Source organism: Rhincodon typus, chromosome 18, assembly GCF_021869965.1.
Source record: "Rhincodon typus isolate 14 chromosome 18, sRhiTyp1.1, whole genome shotgun sequence".
Classification (NCBI taxonomy): Eukaryota; Metazoa; Chordata; class Chondrichthyes; order Orectolobiformes; family Rhincodontidae; genus Rhincodon; species Rhincodon typus.
The window spans coordinates 54,616,692-54,632,759 of NC_063349.1; the positions used below are offsets into that span (position 1 = coordinate 54,616,692).

At 41.5% G+C, this 16,068-nt stretch overlaps 1 protein-coding gene across 1 annotated transcript in view; it reads right to left on the reverse strand.

The window, feature by feature from the left end:
* Positions 1–15,905, reverse strand: part of nr1h4 (nuclear receptor subfamily 1, group H, member 4) — an 87,091-nt gene extending 71,186 nt beyond the window's left edge. Inside the window, exons 1-2 of the mRNA XM_048607745.1 lie at positions 15,812–15,905; positions 6,002–6,364 (exon numbers count right to left, since the gene is read on the reverse strand). Coding sequence (XP_048463702.1) covers positions 6,002–6,364; positions 15,812–15,905 — 457 coding nt within the window. The remainder of the gene's footprint in view (positions 1–6,001; positions 6,365–15,811) is intronic.
* Between the last annotated feature and the right edge of the window lie 163 nt (positions 15,906–16,068).

Genomic DNA, 16,068 nt, shown 5'->3' on the forward strand with positions numbered 1-16,068 from the left:
CACCTTGTTGTCTCGGATTCTCCAGCATCTGCAGTTCCTACTATCTCAGAGTCAAGTTGGCTCCACTTCAGAACAGAACATAACCTGTTGATTCGGGAGTTTGATGGAGGGGAATGTGGGTGGTGGGGGATGTGAAAGGAGATGTGAGGGACAAGTCTTTTTACACAGAGAGTGATAGGAGTGTGGAACGCACTGCCAGAGGTGGTGGTGGAGGTAGATGTGATAGGGATGTATAAGGGGCTTTTAGTTAAGCATCTGAATATGGAAGGAATGGAGGGATATGGACAATGGGAAAGCAGAAGGGATCAGTTTAATTTGGCATCATATTTGGCACAACATCATTGGCAACGGGCACGTTCCTGTGCTGTAGAGTTCTATGTTCTATGAGCCAGTTGCTCATGATGGGCCGAATAGCCTCCTCCTGTATTGTAACAAGTTTTATAGAATCATTCCATATATCATTTCACATAACCTTCCAAAGTTCAAAGAAATTTGTCTTGCATGTTTGAGAATTGAAGCAAATTGTTATAAACCAGCTTGCAGTTGTAATTAAGTGTTAATAACTCTTCTAATTTAGCACAGAGATTTTGGCTACAATTTGCATTTATATAATCCCCTTCATGTAGTAAAGCATTCCAAAGAATTTCGTGGGAGCATTAACCAATAGAAATTCACACTGAGCCAGAGATAATGACCTTGGGAGAAGTGACCAAATTGAAGTTTTTCGCTAGTCTTTTAAGGAGAAAAGAAAGAGTAATAGAGATGGAGATGTTGAGGGAGGATATTCCAGAACTTACAGACTGAATGTTTAAAGGTATGGTTGCTAATAGTGGGGTAAAGGAACGTAAAGATACACAAGAGGCCAGATTTGGAAGAGAACAGAGATCTCAGAGGACTATGCTGGAGGTGCTTACAGAAATATAAAAGGGAGAGCGAGATCATGGGCCAAATTGAACAAAGGTGCACTAAGCAATCAAAGACAGAAATTGCTGGAGAAACTCAGCAGGTCTGGCAGCATCTGTGGACAGAGAAACAGAATTAATATTTCAAGTCCTTCATCAGACAGGAGGTTGGAAAACTCTGTAGGACTGTGGACTCAAAATGTTAGCTCTGTTTCTCTCTCCACACATGCTGCCAGATCTCCCAAGTTTCTTCAGCACGTTCTGTTTTTGTTTGTTTCAAATCTCCAACATCCATAGTTCTTTGTTTTATAAAAGACACATTATGCACCTGCATGGAAATATTTCAGTTTACATGAAAAAAAAGTCTCATCTCATCACAAAGATTCTATTCCTTATCTAGTTCTGTGATTATGTGCCTCCTCCTAATAGTTTACATTTGGCATGATTAATGACGCTATTGATCAAAAGTAAATTACTTTTTATTAATTAATACTGCATCACGTCCCAGTTTAGCCTCAATAAAGAAACGATCACTGCTACATTATAGTGCAAATCTTTCACAAGAAAAGTGGATAATTTCCCTTCAACTTAAATTCACATGGAGGGAATATAGATCCCTCGTGAACTTTCACTGTTTTATTTTTATATAGATTTTCCAGCACAGAGACAGCCACTGGCCTCAACATGTCTATGCTGATATTTTTACTCCAACATATGACCAAGTAATTAATCTTCCCCAAATCTTCCCTTCTGTTCCATTCTGTCTTGCATGTTAATCTAATATCTAAACTAATCTTCAATGTATCAATAATATTCACCTCAACCTTTTCCTACAGCAGCCAATTTCACATTCCCAACACTAAAGAAATATCTTCTGAATTCTCCTGCTGGAGTAATGAGTGATTATCCTATATTTCCGGTTCCTCACTTTGAAATAACACAAATAACTTTGTTTTCAAATTACATGATCCTGGATCTTGATCACATTGCTGCTTACTGAAGCTTGCTGTGTGAAATTTGGTTGCCATGTTTCCTATACTGCAACGATGCTCATCATAAAATGCTTTATGTTATGGACCAGACCAGGTCCCCTCAAAATATTTTAAGAAGGGAGCCTAGACCCGAACTTTTTCTTATTTTAAAGGCAAATGTGAAGTGCTATGTTCCAGACGCAATTTGACTGTTCAAACTACTTGATGTTAAGCAAAATACAATTTATTCATCCACTATAGTTAAAATACAACAAAAAAAACTTAGAATAACAACTCTATTGGAAAACTTAACAGAATAATAGATACAGTAGTTATTACTAATTAATTGTTCCAATACTGTAACATCCTGCATCCTGTGGCACAAACTCAAGTTCATGAATCAGATTTTGTCTCACATGCGGTCAGGCAGCTTAGGAAGAGAACATTCAACTTTTGGCTGTAATCAAGAAAGGGAAAAGTACCTTCCACTTCTTCAAGCCCACAACAGCAACTGCTGAAAGCTAACTAAAGATCCTTTATCTGTGAGAGCTTGACCACACCCATTCAGGCTGCTTCTATTGTTCCAACTTTAAAAAAAAACACAAGGCCACACAAGTTGTTTGACTTCTCCCGGACTGCTCGGTGCCTGTCCCCCAGTCTCTCTCTAAAGAAACCAGGACAAAACACATCTCTTAAAACTACAACATTGGCACATTTAGGGTCGTCCTCAAAGCGGCTATATTAATGTAAGAGGAAAGAAATAATGGATACTCGGTATATATTCCCATGAGTGTAGAAGATTAAAGGGAGATGTTTGAGATGTTCAAGGTTTTGACCAGCTACGCAGAAATAAAACCTACCTTTTTCAGGGCCATCCAGAATGAGGGGCTATCACCTTAAATGTATTACTAAACCATTCAAGATGGGTATCAGGAAACACTTACTGACACAATATCGGAAATATGGGACTAAGTCCTTCCAAACATTTCTGGAGACTGCAGGTCGATTGAAAATTTTAAAACTCTGATTGATCAATCTTTATCAGGCAGGTTATTAAAAATTATGGAACCAAGGTGAGCACACTGGATTAGATTGTCAACAAAATAGCCACAGAGTCATGGAGCTGTGCAGCACAGAAGCAGACCCTTCAGCCCAACTCATCCATGTTGACCAGATATCCTAAATTAATATAGTCTGATTTGTCAGCATTTGGCCCATTTCCCTCTAAAACTTTCCTATTCACATACCCACCCAGATGCCCTTTAAATGTGATAATCGTACCAGCCTCCACCACTTCCTTCGGCAGCTCATTACATACTCGCACAACCCTCTCCATGAAAAAAGTTGCCCAAGGCCTCTTTTAAATCTTTCCCCTCTCACCTTAATCCTATGCCCTCTAGTTTTGGACTCCCATACCCGGAGAAAAGACCTTGATTATTCACCATATTCATGCCCCTCATGATTTTATACATCTCTATAAGGTCACCTTTCAGCCTCTGATGCTTCAGGGAAAATAGCCCCAACCCCAAACCCTCCAACCCTGGCAACATCCTTGTAAATCTTTTCTGAACCCTTTCAAGTTTTACAACATCCTTCCTATAGCAGGGAGACCAGAATCGAAGGCGGTATTGTAAAAGTGGCCTAACCAACGTATGTACAGCTGCAACATGACCTCCTAACTCCTATACTCAATGCACAAAACCGAAATTGCTAGAGAAACTCAACAGGCCTGGCAGCATCTGTGCAGAAAGAAAGCAGACTCAATGTTTCAAGCCCTGTGACTCTTCTTCAATACTCCAGATGCTGTCAGACCAGCTGAGATTCTCCAGCAATTTCCATTTTTGTGTCAGATCTTCAGCATCCACAGTCCTTTGCTTTATTTTGGAGTTATTGTGGGTAACCTATGATCTAATTCAATGATGCAATGGCTTTGAGATGCGAAATTCTTCTCCTCCTGTTCCTAGGAGAGGGCAGAGTAAGGATACAGCTACCATTGAGGATAAATACCAACATACAGTTGTGGCACCAAAAGCCTATCTGTGTAGTGACCTCTGTGTGATTCAATGTTAGACCATATAGAATCTTTCAATTATACGCTGTAATTGGAAATGATTCAAGGGGAGGTAATGGCCTCATGGCATCATTGCTGGACTGTTGATCCAGAGACGCAGGTGAAGTTCTGGGCACCTGTGTTCAAATCCCACCGTTGCAAGTGGAATAAAAACCTGGAATTAAGAGACTAATAATGATGACACTCTTTGATTGTTGGAAAAACCCACCTGGTTCACTAATGCCCTTTAGGGAAGGAAGCTGCCATCCTTACCTGGTCTGGCCTACGTGTGACTCCAGACCCACAGCAATGTGGTTGACTCTTAACTGCCCTCTGGGCAATTAGGGAGGGGCAATAAATAACCCAGCAATGACCTTGTCCCATGACTGCATAAAAAAACCACTGTCTCTCTTTCAAGGTGCTACGCAATAATTAGTCCCAATCTTCCACTCTTGTGCCATTATCCTGATAATTTTCACTATTCAGGTATTTAGAAAAGTTATTTTGAGAAAATAATTTTAAAAATGATCACTGAATACCTTCACCTTTGCTCTTTCTTATTCCCCACAATAATCCAATATCGTTCAATAATGACACAGATCTAGGTAGGGAGGAATGTTATGAAGAAGACATAAGGATATAGTTAGGCTACATGAGTGGACACAGGAAATAGCAAACGGACTGTAATGTGGGAAGATGTGAAATGGCCCATTTTGGCAGGAAGAATAAAAGAAATTAATATTATCTAAATAGCGCGAGGCGGCAGAGCTCTGAGATACAGAGGGATCTGGGCATCCGAGTGCATCTATCACAAAAGGTAGTGTGCAGGTACAGCAGGCAATTCCAAAAAATGTAATGGAATCTTATCGTTTATTTTGAGGGGATGTGAATGCAAAAGAAAGAAAGTTTTGCTTCAGTTATTTAGGGCAGTGTCGAGATCACATATGGAGTTTTGTGTATATCATTGATTTCCTTATTTGGGAGGGATGTAGCTCTTTTGGAAACAGTTCAGAGAAGGTTCACCAGGGGAATACCAGGATACAGGTTGTTTTATGTTGTTGATTAGCCTGAGCTTGCATCCACTAGAGTTTAGAAGAGTAAGAAATGTATTGATTGAAAAATAAGATCTTGAGGGTTTGGTGAAAGGGTAAATGTGAAGAAGATGTTACCTCTTGTTGGAGAATAGATATCATGGTTAAAAATAAGGTGTTGCTGCTTACGACAGAGATGAGGAGAATTTCTTTCTCTCAGATTGTGGTGAGTCTTTGTAACTCTCTTTCTCAAAGGTGGTGGAAGCAGAATCTTTCAATATTTTACGGTAGAGGTGGTTAGATTCTTGATAAACAGGGGGGTGAAAGGTTATCACTGGGGGAAAGGGAGTGGAATAATTAAATCAGCCATGATCTTATTTGATGGGAGAGCAGGCTTGAAGGGCTGAATGGCCTATTTGTGCATCTAATTTGTATATTGTGTGGTCTCTTTATTAAAGGAAAGATGTAACTGTGTTGGAAACAGTTCAGAAAAGGTTCACCAGACTAATACCTAGAATAGGTGGTTTGTCTTATGAACAAAGGAAATAGAAATAGGAGTAGGCCATTCAGCCCCTCAAGTCTGTTCTACCATTCAATGAGATTAAGACTGATCTATAGCCTAACTCCATACACCTGCCTTTGGCCCATATCCTTTAATATCTTTGCTTCACAAAAATGTATCTATCTCAGATTTAAAATTAACAACTAATATAACATCCACTGCCATTTTTGGAAGAGAGTTCCAAACCTCTACCATGCTTTGTGTTGAAGTGTTTCCTAACGTCTCTCCTGAATGCTCTGGCCCTCATTCTCAGACTCTATCCCTAATTCTAGCATCCCCAACCAGTGGAAATAATTTATCTTTATCTACCCTGTCTGCTCCTGTTAATATCTTGAAGACTTCGATCAGATCACCCTTTAACCTTCTGAATTCAAGACAAGTTATGGGGAATTGTTGGGCAGATCGTCCTTGTATCCTGCAGTTTGGAAGAGAACATTCTGTTAATAATTGGACTGAAAATATGCACAATGACTAACTGTCCTTACCTTTACAACCCTCACAGGTGAGTGCATTGTAATGATATCCTGAGGCCTTGTCACCACACACAACACACAGCTCATCACCTTTCAGCTTCCCAGACAGAGAGCCGAGCCTGGACTTCTTGGTAGCTGGGATATCACACTCATCCGGGTCTTCACGAAAGATGGTGTCGCAGGGAAGCTTCTTAGCATCGTACATAGCTGAGGAGTACCAGGCGTCAGAATATTGGGTGTAGTAGTTGTTGCTGGGGTAATATGGATGGCTGGTGGAGCACAGCTGCATTGATGGTAAGGGTGCATTGGGATATTGAGCGTAGGCAGAGACATCTGGATCTTGCAAGGGTAGGTTGGGTTGGTCTGCCATCACATCTTCATTTTAAAGAGAGAGAGAGAAATGCAGTCAGTTAGAATGAGAACATCAGAGATCACAGAAAGTGGCCATTCAGCCCATTGTGGTAGTGACATCCCAGAGAAAGAACACTTCGCCTCATTTCTCCCTCTCTTTCTCCACAGCACTGCAGATTTTCTCTTTTCACATGTTCATCCAATTTCCCTTTGCAATCACTTTTTGTGTCCGCTTTTAGCTTCACTTCAGACGCTCTATTGGAAAGAAGCTCCTTACTTAAGCTATGGATTTTCTTTTTCCAGTTAACTCTGAACCAAGTGATTTCCTGCCAGTGGAAGCAATATCTCCTGAATGTATCCTTTCATCACCTCATTCTGATTGTTTATTTAATCTTCCTTTAACTTTCCCTCCTCCAAGGAGTATCCCAATGTCTCTTTCCAAACCTCAAGGCCTACATCCCTTGTGCCATTTCAGTCAAATTGGAAGTGGAGAAAGTTGGAAGTGGAGTTGAGGATTATCAGATCAGCCATGACTTCATTGAATGCAAAGCAGATTCGATGGGCTGAAGGGCCTACTTCTGCTCCTACTTCTTATTGTTTTTACCCTGAGAATGCAATCCCTAATTTTATAACAGCATCTCCTAGTTCTGGACTCCCACCCAAGAGGAAACATCCTCACATCCACCTTGTCAAATCTATACGCTTCAATCAAATCACCCCTCACTCTCTAAACTCCAAAGGAAACAAGCCTGGTCTGTCCAGCCATTCCTCATCAAACATTACGTAGGCCAAACCAGAAGAAAATTGACAATATGGATACATGAACACCAACTGGCCACCAAGAGACACAACCAATTCTCACTTAGACAACAAGGTGTAGAGCTGGATGAACACAGCAGGCCAAGCAGCATCATAGGAGCAGGAAGGCTGACGTTTCGGGCCTAGACCCTTCATCCTTGTCTTACTACATACGGACAACAAGGGACACAAATTCGAATGGGACAACACATCCACAATCGCACAAGCCAAACACAGACATGTCAGGGAATTCCTGGAGGCCTGGTATTCCAACTCAAACTCCATCAACAAACATACTGAATTAGACCCTGTGTACAAACCACTGAAAAACAGAACTGGAAGTGGTACCAAACACCCCAGCAAACCGAGGCATAGAAATAACAAGTGGGACAGAACACCAACACTTCACCGGAAGCGCACTGACGATATTACCTAGCAGGGTGACAAAACATTTGGAACCAAACCCACCGGCCTGGCGAACATGTCTACAACCTCATATTTTACTTACCGTTTTCCTTTTCAAATACATGTAGAAATTCTTGCTATCTATTTTTACATTCCTTTTATACACTAATTTCTTCCATCTGGTCATTCTTTGATGTTCTTTATATTCTGACTAATCAGCTGACCTAGCACATAAAGTGCTGGAGAAACTCAGCAGGTCTAGCAGCATCTGTTGAGAGAGAAACAGAGCTAACATTTTGAGTCTTCTTCAGAACTCCTTGAGTTCTGATGAAAGGGCACCAGACTGGAAATACTAATGGTTTCTCTCTCCACAGAAGCTGTCAGACCTCTGAGTTTCTCCAGTAATTTCTATGTTTGTCTCCAATTTCAAGCAACCACAGTGTTTTGTTTTTATTATAATTATCACACACCTGCCATTTGACATTGCATAGATATATGCTTTTCCCTCAAGTTTGATGCTTTCCTGAAATTCTTTAGTCAACCATGGATGGTAGGATTTTCTTAGACTTACTCTTTACTGTAAGATTATACTTATTCTGAGTATTCTGAAATATACCTTAAATATCTGCCACTGTGTCTCTATTGATCAATCTCCTATACTACTATCCCACTTCACTTTAGCTTACCTGTCCTCATAGTTACCCTTACTTAAGTTTAAAATATTGGTCTTGGCCCCAGTCTGCTCCCCTTCAAACTGTTTATAAAATTCAGTCATGTTGTGGTTGCTGCATGTGTACCTTAACTTTGAGGTTGTTAATTAATCCTATCACATTGTTCAAAACCACGTCTAATATAACCTTGTTTCAGAGATAGCAGGAACTGCAGATGCTGGAGAATCTGAGATAACAAGGTGCAGAGCTGGATGAACACAGCAGGCCAAGCAGCATCAGAGGAGCACGAAGGCTGACCCTTTCTGAAGAAGGGTCTAGGACCGAAACGTCAGCCTTCCTGCTCCTCTGATGTTGCTTGGCCTGCTGTATTCATCCAGCTCTACACCTTGTTATCTCTAATATAACCTTCTCCCTGGGTGGTTCCAAAATGTGCTGCTCCAAGGAACTACCTCGAAAGCATTCTACAAACTCCTCAGCCAGGCTACCAATGCCGATCTGATTTTTCCAGCTAATATATAAATTAAAGTTATCCATGATTTTTGCCATCACTTTATCACAAGTAACCAAAATTTCTTCTTGTAGACTTTGTCCCACACAAAGTTTACTGTTGGAGGTCTGTAGACTACTCATATTAGTAACTTCAATCTCTTATCTTGCTTCTTCTCCATTCTTTGCCATGATTTCCTGAATTAAGGCAATCTCAACCATTGAACAAATGGCATCCTTGATTAACAGTGCTGCACTTCCACCTTTACTGAGCTTTCTATTTTCTTCCATGTCATATATCAGTCGATATTCAGGACCCAAATCTAGTCATCCTGTAGCCAGGTCAACATAATAGCTACTGGAGTGTATTTATTCCCTTAAATGTGTGTGATTAATTAATTTTCTTTGTTATAAATCCTTTGCACATTCAGATACAAAGCCTTCAGTCTTGTCTTTATATTATCTATACTTGGTTATTTCTGTATTCCTAGGTTGTATCTCTCTGCATCCATCTGCCATCCTCTGACTCACATTTCCCATTTACTTTTGCGTGTTACCTTCTATCTACTCTTTGATATTACAGAATATCAGAATATCCTGAAAACTAATTGTAAAAGATCCTTAGCATGTTGAATAAATATTTGAAATGCATTTTCTTGAAGGCCTTTCTTTCAACTCGAGATTTTCACTTCTGAAGGCAACTGGTTCAAAGATTAGAAATTTATTTTCATTGACCAATTCCCTTTTTACACATTAAAAGACCTCAACTTTTGTGAAATGGAAGCAAAATACTGTGGCCACTGAAGATCAGAAATAAAACGAGAACATGCTGGAGAAACTCAGCAAGTCCAACAGCATCTGCAGAGAGAGGAACAGAGTTAACGTTTTGAGTCCAATATGACTCTTCTTCAGAATTGAACGGGGCTGATAAGTGACATTTTTAATGCTCTGGACAAAGCAGTAGGAGGAGTGAGTGGAACAGCTAGTGAGGGTACCAAACCCCTGTCCCCATGCCCCCATTGTCTTGTTTGTAAGGTATTGCTCTCAACAGAGTTAGCCTGGTTTCTGCTATTAACAATAATCATTAACATCCATTTTGAATCTATATCGCTCCTCTACTGCCATTAGCACTCCCTTTGCCTTTTCCTCTGGCCCCTCACCATAAGTTCCATTTGCTCTTCCTTTGTAAACATGATAAAAGCCAGCACTTTTCCAGCTGTTCCAAAGATGTCACACTGGAATCAAAACATTAACTCTGTTTCTCTTTCCTCGGATGTTGCCAGACCTGCTGAGTTTCTTCAGCACTTTCCATTTTTATTCCAAATCCCTTTGCCACTACAGTAGCCCAGCAAGATCTTTTTGAATGAAACACAACTTCCCTCCTTTATGAAATGAATAAACTGAAGAAGCATGAGAGAACGTATTGTACAAGAAAGCATTTTGTAAACCAAAATCAATCCAGAATCTTTCTGAAAACTGGCAATGCAGTTGATACTGTTGAAAGGGTTAGTCACATTAACAATCACTGCCCTCAGCCTAAGCTTACACTATGCTGCGCCTAGTGCAGGCTGATTATATATATTTATGTTTCTATTCCTACCTTTCCCAGTCTTCATTCTCCCAGCTCTGTGGCAGATATGACTGTAAAATCTCCTTCAATGCCCACAGCTTCAAACAAACATCTGGTGATCCCAGAGACTTCCTTACCAACAGCTGAGTTACAAATCCTTCCGAAATAAAGAGGAGGGTGATGCCTACGTATGGGAGGCTGTGACAGACAAAAATCCTCCTCCAGCAAACCTCATTTAATGACTTCCTTGAGTTAATCGTTTGGTTAGGTCAGAGACTAAAGGTTACAGAAGTTTACACATTAACTCCACCAGAGAAGTGCTGATATCACCAGTTCAAAGCACCTGATTATAGGAATGTCTCACTCCCAGCCTCTCCCTGAATGCTAAGAACTCAGTGATATTTGGGAGCTTGGAAAATGTTTTTGCCCTCCATCAGAAGTGTCCTGATGTCTAGGAAATATTGTATTCCATGACAACACTCCCACCTTGACACAAGGAATAGAACCCAAATCATAATCTAATTGGCAATGACACACAAATTACATTGTTTCTAAAGGTGCAGTTTTGGGATAATGCATACCCTCATTTCACATGACTTTAATTGTCAGCGATCTATTGAAAAATCAACTCTCCATTAGCAGTTACCAGGCTTCAAAAGTACTGTGATCCCTCCTTCCGAGAGGATCCCTAATGATGAGATCATTAATTATTCCTGTCTCATTACAAAGGACCAGATCTAGGATAGCTTGCTCCCTTGTGGGCTGCATTAGATACTATTTGAGGAAACGATTGTGGACAAATTCTATGAACCCCTCAAGGCTGCCTTTACCAACTTGGTTTGACCAATCAATATGTAGATGAAAATCCCCCATGATAATTGCCGTACCATTTTTACATGTATCAGTTATTTCTTTGTTTATTGCTTGTCCCACCATGATGTTATTATTTGGTGGCCTATAGACCAAGCCTATCAGTGACATTTCCCCTCTTACCATTTCTAATTTCCACCAGTGTTGATTCAACCTTTTTAGAGCATGAGGAGGGGGATTTAATCATGGGAAATGAGGAATGACCGAGGTTTTGATCATATATTTTGTGTTGGTCTTTAGAGTGGAAGAACAAATAACATGTCAGTAATTGATGACAAGGAGACTAAGGTAAGTGAGGACCTAGAGACAACCATTATCCCAAAGAGGTAGTGTCAGGCAAGTTAACGGAGCTAAAGGTAGGCAAGTGTCCTGGTCCTGATGGAACGCATCCCAGGGTACTAAAAGAGATGGTGGGAGAAATAGCAAATGCGCTTGTGGAGATTTTCCAAAATTCGCTGGACTCTGCGGCATTTTCAGCAGATTGGAAAACAGCAAATGTGACATCACTGTTTAAAAAAGGAGGTAGACAAAAGGCAGGTAACTATAGACCAGTTAGCTTGACCTCTGTAGTGGGAAAAATGCTTGAATCTATTATCAAGGAAGAAATAGCACAACATCTTGATAGAAATTGTCCCATTGGGCAGACGGAACATGGGTTCATGAGGGGCAGGTCATGTTTAACTAATTTACTGGAATTCTATGAAGACATTACAAGCGTGGTGGACAATGGGGACCCAGTAGATGTGGTGTACCAAGATTTCCAAAAGGCATTCGACAAGGTGCCGCACAAAAGGCTGCTGCATGAGATACAGGAGCATGGCATTACAGGCAGTGTATTGGCATGGATAGAGGATTGTTTAACTAACAGGAAGCAAAGAGTAGGGGTAAATGGGTGTTTTTCTGTTTGGCGGTCAGTGACTAGTGGTGTGCCTCAGGGATCAGTGTTGGGACCGCAATTGTTTACAGTTTACATAGATGATTTAGAGTTGGGACCAAGTGTAGTTTGTCAAAGTTCGCAGTGTCACTAAGATGAGTGGTAGAGCAAAGTGTGGGGAGGACTCTGAAAGTTTGCAGAGAGATATAGATAGTTTAAGTGAGTGGACAAGGTACTGGCATTTGGAGTACAATGCTGGCAAATGTGAGGTCATCCATTTCGGTAGGAATACCAGTAAAAAGGACTATTATTTAAATGGTGAAAAATTGCAGCATGCTGCTGTGCAGAGGGACCTGGGTTTCCTTGTGCATGAAACACAAAAAGTTGCTTTGCAGTTGCAGCAGGTAATTAAGAAGGTAAACGGAATATTGCCCCTCATTGCTAGAGGGGTGAACTTTAAAAACAGGGAGGTTATGCTATAGCTGTAAGAGGTGCTGGTGAGGCCACACCTGGAGTACTGTGTGCAGTTTTGGTCTCCTTACTTGAGAAAGGATGTACCGGCACTGGAGGGGGTGCAGAGGAGATTTAAAAGGTTGATTCCAGAGTTGAGAGGGTTGGCATATGGGGCGAGACTGAGTAGACTGGGGTTATATTCATTGGAATTTAGAACAATGAGAAGGGATCTTATAGAAACATATAAAACTATGAAGGGAATAGATAGGATAGCAACAGGGAGGTTGTTTCCACTGGCAGGTGAAACTGAGCAAGAGGGCATAGCCTCAAAATAAGGGGGAGCAGGTTTAGGACTGAGTTGAGAAAAACTTCTTCTCCCAAAGGGTTGTGAATCTGTGGAATTCCCTGCCCAGTGAAGCAGTTGAGGCTGCCTCGTTGAATGTTTTTAAGGCAAAGATAGATAGATTTTTGAACAGTAAAGGAATTGAGGGTTATAGTCAGTGGATGGGTAATTGGAGCTGAGTCCACGAAAACATCAGCCATGATCTTAGTGAATAGAGGAGCAGGGTCAATGGCCAGATGGCCTCCTCCTTCTCCTGGTTCTCATGTTCTTATGTTCATTGACAGTAAACCATCTTGGAATGTCCTGGGGGTCATGAAAGGTCCTGCAAAATGGATAGATTGGAATTCTATTGTTATAGGGGAGGCAGTGGTGAAGTGATAATGTCACTAGATGAGCAATTTTAAACAAAACCGAAAGGACTGCAGATGCTGTAAATCAGGAACAAAAACAGAAGTTGCAGGAAAAGCTCAGCTGGTCTGGCAGCATCTGTGAAAAGAAAATCAGAGTTAACGTTTCGGGTCCAGTTCTGAGCTTTTCCAGCAACTTCTGTTTTTATTCCTGAGCAATCTTAAACCTCAAGGTTCAACCCCAACCTGGCAGAAAGTAAAACTTGAATTCAATAAAATGCTAGTCTAATGATGACCATAGCGTTTTTTTTTTAACAAAACTCATCTGCTTCATAAATGACTTTTAGCGAAAGAAATCTGCTATCTTTGCCTGGTCTAGCCTACATGTTGACCCTTAACTGCCTGTGAGGCAATAAATTTCTGGCCAGAAATGCAGTTGAGGAAGAGATGGAAGATATAATGATTTAGAAAGTAACACTCATGCCACACAAGTGCCAGACCATCTCCAAAAAAGAAGAGGTAGACATATCCTCATGACATTCAAAGGCATTGCCATCACTGAATCCATAGTGATTGGAATGAGTTCAGCCAGCTAGACCTCAGAATGTGAACTCTCTGATTGGGGCTGTTAGTCTTGTCTAATCAGGGAGCCCTGGCTGACAGACATGAGCAGGAGTGTCAGACATCTTGTTCACTCTGACAGCTGACTCTGTGGAAGCTGGATTCGGGTCAAGGACTCTCCACGTGCAAATAAAGGGGTCCTGGATGCTGGCCTTTTTTGAGATATTTCAGTGGCAACGAGAGTAGGATTGATGATGTAACCACCGAGCCACCGTGCAGCCCATCGGTATGACAGGTGCTGCCCATTCCACAAACTGGACTGCCTACAAGCTGAAGCTCAACTGGGCTTCAAACAGGCATTACAACTGGATTTGTTATTATAAAATGTGGCAAGTGGAGCTTATGAGTTGTAGGGTATTCTGATGGAAGTGGTTACCCTCGCTAGTCTAACTGAGCCTGGGGAACACCACTTTAGTGAAGGCAATTGCATTCCCTCACTCAGGAAATTTCCTGAACAGAGTGACTCTAGGTCAGCCCACAGCAAAACCCCAAAACAAAGCCAAGCCTCAGCCAAACAGTTAAAATTTTCTTCCAGATCTGGACAGGCAATCCATTGTAGTTGCTGTTGGTACGCAGACTGGAGACAGATAAACTGTTCCACTAGATCTAAATGGAGTAAGAGAACTCATAGGCCGGTATCCAGGACAGTGCACACCCTGGAAAGTCCACCTACATCTGGATTGGAACATTTAAATTGCTTAGCAATGTTCAAATCAGAACCAATCAAAATAAATGTCTGGTTAAGTGGTCACCCTGTTCTAATGGAGGTTGATACCGGCACAGAACCAGCGTTTAACAAAATTTGCTCTGGACTCTAACCCTCAGGTTTGTGCAAGACCTTGGCTAGACTTTGAACCTATACTGGGGAACCCCTACAGATTAAGGGTACAACTTATTCCCGGTCTCTTATGACAGGCAGCTGGCTCAGTTCCACTGATTGTAGTAAAAGGTTTGGATGAAATTGGTCGAGAAAGATTCAGCTAGAGTGGGTAAACATTTTTCAATTAGAAATGGCTACTTGAGTGAAGTCCTCACTAAATACCCAGACATTTTTCAGGAAGGTCTAGAGACGAACAAAGGAGCCAAGGCCAACTTACACGTTGACCAGGAAGCAGTTCCACAGTTCTGCAAGGCCTGCTCAGTGCCATTTGCCTTGTGGACTAAATTAGAGGCAGAAATCAGGAGGCTGGAAACAGAAGGAATCATCAAACCTGTGCAGTTTATGGAATGGGCAGCACTGGCCATACCGATGGATGGTACGGTGGCTCAGTGGTTAGCACTGCTGCCTCACAGCGCCAGGGACCCAGGTTCAATTCCACCCTCGGGTGACTGTCTGTGTGGAGTTTGCACATTCTCCCAGTGTCTGTGTGGATTTCCTCCGGGTGCTCCAGTTTCCTCCCACAGTCCAAAGATGTGCAGGTTAGGTGGATTGGCTGTGCTAAATTGCCCATAGTGTTTAGAGGTGTGTGGGTTATAGGCGATGGGTCTGGGTGGGATGCTCTGAGGGTCAGTGTGGAATTGTTGGGCTGAAGGGCCTGTTTCCACACTGTAGGGATTCTACGAATGATCTGGTATTGACATGCGATGCCAGCTCGTATAGCATTGGGGTAGTATTAGCTCATTGATGGCCCAATGAAGAGGAATGCCCAATAACGTATGCATCCAAGGCTTTGGCTAATGCAGAGCGTAAATACACCCAGATAGAAAAGGAAGGTTTGGCAGTCATATTTAGAATCAGGATGTTCTACCAATATCTTTATGGATGTAAATTTGTAATAATAATGGACCACAAACCCCTGCTTGGTCTACTTAAAAAGGACAAGGCAGAGCCACCCATAGCTTCAGGCTGCATTTGGTGTTGGGCTCAAACACTAAGTGCATACTGTTACAAAATAAAAACTGAAAGAACTGCGGATGCTGTAAATCAGAAATCAAAACAGAAATTGCTGGAATCGCTCAGCAGATCTGGCAGCATCTGCGGAAAGAAATCAGGGTTAACATTTTGGGTCGAGTGGCCCTTCCTCAGAACCTACCGAAGAATGAAGAGTCAGTGAGACAAAATCCCTCGGACGGTGAAAACTGACTCTGTCCCAACATATTCACATCAGACATGATCCACTGCTTCATCCAGATAATGGGCGTGACCAGCAAGAACCTCTGCAAGACAAGAATTGTAAACTCAAGTGATTTGTTACACCCACTTCATTTTGAATTGAAGCCGAAGGAATATTAAAAACATAACCTCTGCAGGTGCGAAAAACCAGTGGAGACAGAACGTTAGCTTTGCAAG